The following is a 6,643-nucleotide window of genomic DNA, read 5'->3' on the forward strand; positions in this document are numbered from 1 at the left end:
TAGTCTTTTATCAAGTTTGCTCATATTAATTTAATTGGCCCCTTTTAGGGGTCTCTAGGGCTAAAAATAGAAAAACATTTAAACATCTTCTTCTACAGAACTAATGGATGGATGATCACCAAACATTGTCTGTAGCATTCTTGGGTAGTCTTTTATCAAGTTTGCTCATATGAATTTGATTGGCCCCTTTTAGGGGCTACTAAAGCTAAAAATAGAAATACCTTTAAATGTCTTTTTCTACAGAACTAATGGATGGATGATCACCAAACTTTGTCTGAAGCATTGTTGGGTAGTCTTCTATCAGTTTTGCTCATATTATTTTGATTGGCCCCTTTTAGGGGCCGCTTAAATTAAAAACAGATATACATTAAAACGTCTATTGCTACAGAACTAATTGATGGATGATCACCAAACTTTGTCTGTAGCATTATTGGATAGTCTTTTATTAAGTTTGCTCATATTAATTTGATTAGCCCCTTTTTGGGGCTGCTAAAATTAAAAATAGAAATACGTTTAAACATCTTTTCCTACAGAACTAATTAATAGATGATCACCAAACTTTGTCTGTAGCATTTTTGGGTAATCTTTTATCAATTTTGCTCTTATTAATTTGGTTGGTCCCTTTAAGGGGCCGCTAAAGCTAAAAATAGAAAAAACCTTTAAACATCTTCTACTTCAGAACAAATTGATGGATGGTCACCAAATTTGTCTGTAGCATTCTTGGGTACTCTTTTATCAAGTTTGCTTATATTAATTTGATTAGCCCCTTATAGGGGCCACTAAAGCTTAAATCGAAAAAGCCTTCGAAAATCATTTCCTACTGAAATAATTGATAGATGATCACCAAACTTTGTAGCATTCTTAGGTAGTCTTTTATCAAGTTTGCTCATATTAATTTGATTAGCCCCGTTTACGCTAAAGCTTAAATGCCCCAGGTCATGGCATTTCTTCAAATTATTGTTTAAACATTCTATGCTCAAATTTAATATTAGAATATATTGACATTCCAACACTGAAAAGCAGTTGTTTCTGGTGAGCAACTCAGGGCCATCATGGCCCTCTTGTTTACCTGTATTTTCAGGTGTTTTTGCCCGACGATCCTCCTTATGTGTGGATGACAGCAAAAATGTGGTTCAACAATGCAGATGCCAATGTTCATCAATCACTCACTCATTTAGGTAAGTCATCAGCTCTGCTTGGTAATAAGATCTGCTAAAATTAATGTTGTTGTTAACACTGGACCTGCTGAAGTTTTAGAACAGATTTGTCAAGCTTCCATATTTGGACTATGAGGATCAAACTTTAAATTTAGTCATTCAACAGCATAGCTGTTCACTTTTGGGTCTGCATAGTATTTCAAGCCTCCAACAACAGACTGAAAGGGTGAGGGGGCGGGCATATAGATTTGCCCTTGCCAATCTGTCAAACTGTCTGTCCATACACTGACAAAATACATATTGTTGTATTTGGGGGTATTTGTGTTATATAGACACATTTCTGGCTATGATGATATTTGAGTGGGTTTTTTTGTTGTCTAAATTGACCAATGAGATACTTATCTTTACTGATTTTGAATTAGTTCTTTAATTTTAGCTTTACTATGTTAAGAAAAGTAGGACATTTCTTACTTATCATAACAATTCTATGTCACAGTTCTTGTTTGAATATATCTTATGTCATGTGGTCATTCAACAAAAGAAAAGAATTTACTGGATTTACCCATGTGTCACCAGTGTAGGCCGTACTCAGCCAACCATGGCATTTGGTGTAATTCTATTATGATCTGTACTGCTCACTATCCAGTCAGTACTGATGTTGGCATTGTCCCTAAAAATGATAACTGGTTCTCTCCATATTGAAAGATAGACAAGTTCTTTTAACATATTTAGGGTCACTATGGTATAGATTAAATAAAATGTATTGACTGTCTGGGCACAGAGAGCTATGTTATTGTAAATACTGATATTTTACCTGCATGTGTGAACTGTAAGTGCAATAAGATAAAAGGTTTATTCATATTTCATGCATTTATTTCATGGCAAACTCTACTGTAGACATCTTAAAAGCTTTATAAGTATGAACAGGTCATTTGTTAATGTAGACTGAGATACTTGTTAGCCCATACCTAATAATATATTGAAGGTTTCACACAGATAAGAAAATAAACATTCAAGAATTTAGGTCAATGGAAGTTAAAATGCTACACTTTCAAGACCACATATATATATATGGAAAATCTTATTCTTAGAATTTATCTAAACATTCCAGTACTTTAAAATATGGTTACTGAAACATTTAAAGAGAAAAAAAATAGGGGTGGGGGAATCTTGTTTTTTGAGTTACCTACCATTGAACTTTTTCATAGCTTAAGTGTAATCTTATTGTAAATGTTTTTTTTGGTAACACTATTGAATATTACGTTCATTCTGTATTTCAGGGTTCACCCATTTATTGATGGAGGGTGTCACAGTTGTCACTCATAGAAATCTCTCACAATCTCATCCTCTGTTCAAACTTCTAGCACCTCATTTCCTCTACCTAATAGCCATCAATACGTAAGTATATTAATGTACTGATATCTTATATATGTGATCTGTTTTGATTGCTCTTTACCTGACTGTGCGTTTTAAAAAATCTTGGCATTTTAAGACTTTTGATTCTTTTATGTAAGTAAGCTATCTCAGGTAGTTTACACAAATGCTGGTAGAACTGCTTTTGTTCCTATATGTGCATCAAATAAATTGCCTGCCAGTAAAGCTAGCAAGTTTACATGTGATTATTACTATGTGGGTTATTATGACTTGAAACTCAACCAACAAGAAATTACTTTTTTTGATGCTCCTGAATCTCGATGGATAGTGCGAAACGGACGTAACTCCTTCATTATGTAATATGAGTTACAGCTGTTTTGCACCAAACTCTTGAATTCTCTTGTGCTTTCTGTGAATTTAGATATATACATGTATATATACATGCACTTAATTTATTTTAACAGTCAAATCCTATGTTTTGGCAATGACGAGAATAATGGCCAATTAAAGTAAATTAATTGGCACACAAATTCAAACTCATCAGTTTTATGGAAAATGTTTGAAATATCTAGTCCCAAGGAGTCTTTTTCTATCTATGAAAGTAATATTTTGTGTATAAATTATTATTTTGCTCAATAAATTGAATATGATAAACATACTAACAGATTATAAAATGATAAGGTGCCAGTTCTATTATTTATAATATGAAATTCATATTGTTTAATGTGTACAGGTTGATAACTGAGCCTTTGCCTATAACCATTTCACTGCTAAAAAAGTGGAGTAATCTTGCATTAAGTAAATTTAGTGTGTAACTTTTATTAGTCAGTGTTAATTTACTCTGTCTGGTGCGGCACAGTCACATTACAGACTTAATTAAATAAATTTTCTCACTACAAATATTAAGCAATTAAGTATTTGAGCGCTAGCATGATATGATGAGTATTCAAATAAATCAGTGCCCATTAAATTAATGTAATGTAGCAACAATTTTGAAGCAATTTATGTACATGTATAATGAAGGCTTTGTTTTTTTACAGACGAGGTTTAGAGTTACTTGTGTCACCAAATGGCTGGGTAGATAAAACTATGAATATTGGGATCAAAGGAATGTTTGAGCTTATCAGACGAGGGTATGTTAATAGCTTGCTAGAGATATTTTGTTGTCTATTTCGATACGATGTGAAATAATGTTTCATATGGCTTACCAAAGGTTTCTTGCTTTACAAGGTGGTCTAAACTTGTCACAGTTGACAAATGGTTTTGATTAAAGTGGTATGCAAGTGATTTATTGTTAAAGCTGATGAAATCTTAAAATTTAGGCTTCTAATGAATGTTAATTGATTGTGTGAATACATGTTATTTTTTAATTAATATTGTCAAGTAAATAAATAAAACATTTGTTACAGTTCACTGACTAATTTTTGTAATTTATTGTAAATTATTTTCATAAATTATTGTAAATTTAAAAGACATTCTTTTTTTTGTAATTCTGTCAAAGTATGCTTATTTATAGATTATTATTACATTTAATTGGATGACACTTTCTTTTGTAGGCTTAATTCTTGGCGAATGGATGTTGAAGGAACTTTGCCAGAGGATCTTAAAAAACGAGGGGTTAGTATAAGTGACATTTAATCATTTTTTACTGTCAAATTTAGTTGAATTGGTTTTATATTGGTTTTATATTCCAAAAGATTAACTTTTTAGCGTTGCACTTGTCCGTCCGTCCGTCCATCCGTCCGTCACACCGTACGTACGTCCGTCCGTCCGTCTGTCGGTACGTCCCGAAATCTTGTGAACGCAACTCCTCTTAAACCGGATGGCAGATTTTGCTTAAACTTTCAGGGATGAACAACCTTAATGTGTAGATGGTAGTAAAGGAAGGAATTTTCACTGCGACCAAATTTAATAGAATTATGGCCCTTTGTTGATTTTTCACAATATACTATGTAGAAATTTTGTGAACGCAACTCCTCTTAAACCAGATGGCAGATTTTGCTTAAACTTCTAGGGATGAACAACCTTAATGTGTAGATGGTAGTAAAGGAAGGAATTTTTGCTGCGACCAAATTTAACAGAATTATGGCCCTTTGTTTATTTTTTCACAATATACCATTTAGAAATTTTGTGAACGCAACTCCTCTTAAACCGGATGGCAGATTTTGCTTAAACTTCTAGGGATGAACAACCTTAATGTGTAAATGGTAGTAAAGGAAGGAATTTTTGCTGCGACCAAATTTAACAGAATTATGGCCCTTAGTTGATTTTTTCACTATATACCATATAGAAATTTTGTGAACGCAACTCCTCTTAAACCGGATGGTAGATTTTGCTTAAACTAACAGGGATGAACAACCTTAATGTGTAGATGGTAGTAAAGGAAGGAATTTTTGCTGCAACCAAATTTAACAGAATTATGGCCCTTTGTTGATTTTTTCACTATATACCATATATATGTTGTCAGTGGGGGCATCCGTGTCCTTTGGACACAGTTCTAGTTATGACTGACAGACCAATAATTGATATTAAAAAATGAAACAATACAAATACAAAACAACAACAACCTTAACCTAATAATTTAACATGAGTGATACGTTCTGATCGAAATGTATAGAAATTCCCGTTGGTGAACAGTAATGGTGTCATATGTGAAATCTTGTTCGGCTGCAAGACTGATACCTTAACCATTAGGTATATACTTTTAGTAATGAGATATCATGATTAAATACTGGAAGCTAGAGAGTGCAGACTATATACATTTGTGCTGATAGCTTAATTGCATTATTTATATTTTATTATTATTGTATTGAATATAGTTTTAGTCTTGCCATTCATTGCTTAAATTATACAATACAAATTTCAATTTCCAGCTTCTACATCATTCAGTGTTGCCGGGTTACCATTTCCGTGACGATGCACTCTTATTATACAATGCCATTAACTCTTATGTGAAGAAATATGTAGACTTATACTATGGTAAGGGCAATAAATATAGAATGTCATGAAACGTGTCATGTGATCTGAGATTTTGTAAATTGTTTAAAAAAATGCCAGAATGAATGGATTTTGCATGCTTGTTCTTTAGTAAAGTTTATTTATATTTTATGTCATTTTGACAATGAATGTGATGTTCTTTTTTTAGCTTCCAGACAACTGTTTCCTATTTTACTTTCAAATGTTGCAAATAATTGTCCCTAAAAGTCAAATGGTATGGACGGTCCTTGTTGTTATCAATTCTTACATTTTTCTATGATTTATTACAGATACTGTAGATAAGATCACTGGTGACTGGGAGTTACAAGGCTGGGGAGCTGAGCTAGTTAAGGAAAGAGAAAAAGGTGGCTGCGGAATTCTGGTAGGTCAATGGACATTTACTCTCTAGCTGTTTTTCAGAACAAAAAAAAAACAATTCTGATGTGTCAGTGTGGTTTTAAACTGTAATAGCAATGGTTGTTAATTTATGTTTTAAGATTAACTGCGGCTACTATTACTGTATTACTGCCTGTGTATCGACTTTGTAAAGATTTTGCAACTATAACTTTGTATCTCATTTTCCATTTCATATTCAATAAATTTCATTTGAACTCCACAAGTTATCTGGGTCATTATCATAAGTCACTGACCAAGGCCCATAAAACTGTCCAAAATTGTTACAGAAACATACCTCTCTTGAATGACTTTTTATTTTTATTTCTTGTAGTTGCAAGTTCTATTAAACACTAGAATTATTGTGTCTTTTTGGTCATAATTACAGGTTATGACAAAATGGTCTTAAAACGAAGGTCAATACAAAAGTCGTCTTTATAATAATTTTTATATATTTACAGGGTATTCCAGGAAATGGCAACTTCTCATCAAAGGACCAGCTGTACACAGTTCTTACGTCAATCATATTTACATGCAGTGTGTCACACGCCTCAACAAACTTCCCACAATATGACGAGTACGCATTCCCGCCAAACTACCCAGCATTATTGACAGGAACGCCCCCAAAAGATAAGGTTAGCCTAACTTTACAATTATGTGTTACAGACATTGGAACATATTTTTCATTTGCAATTTGATTTTTTTTCAAACACAAAGTGAGAAAAAAAAAGAAATAAGAAACA

At 32.8% G+C, this 6,643-nt stretch overlaps 1 protein-coding gene across 1 annotated transcript; it reads left to right on the plus strand.

The window, feature by feature from the left end:
* Window positions 1–1,081: 1,081 nt before the first annotated feature.
* Window positions 1,082–6,535, plus strand: LOC132757137 (polyunsaturated fatty acid lipoxygenase ALOX15B-like; the record flags this gene model as incomplete). Its single annotated transcript, XM_060748370.1, is given in 7 exon segments — window positions 1,082–1,178; window positions 2,438–2,555; window positions 3,572–3,664; window positions 4,088–4,148; window positions 5,405–5,510; window positions 5,798–5,889; window positions 6,362–6,535. Coding segments are annotated over 7 exon segments (741 nt in total), but the record flags the coding sequence as incomplete, so codon positions are not given.
* Between the last annotated feature and the right edge of the window lie 108 nt (window positions 6,536–6,643).

This window comes from Ruditapes philippinarum, unplaced genomic scaffold (assembly GCF_026571515.1).
Source record: "Ruditapes philippinarum isolate M1 unplaced genomic scaffold, ASM2657151v2 ctg21783_1_1_1_1, whole genome shotgun sequence".
Lineage (NCBI taxonomy): Eukaryota > Metazoa > Mollusca > Bivalvia > Venerida > Veneridae > Ruditapes > Ruditapes philippinarum.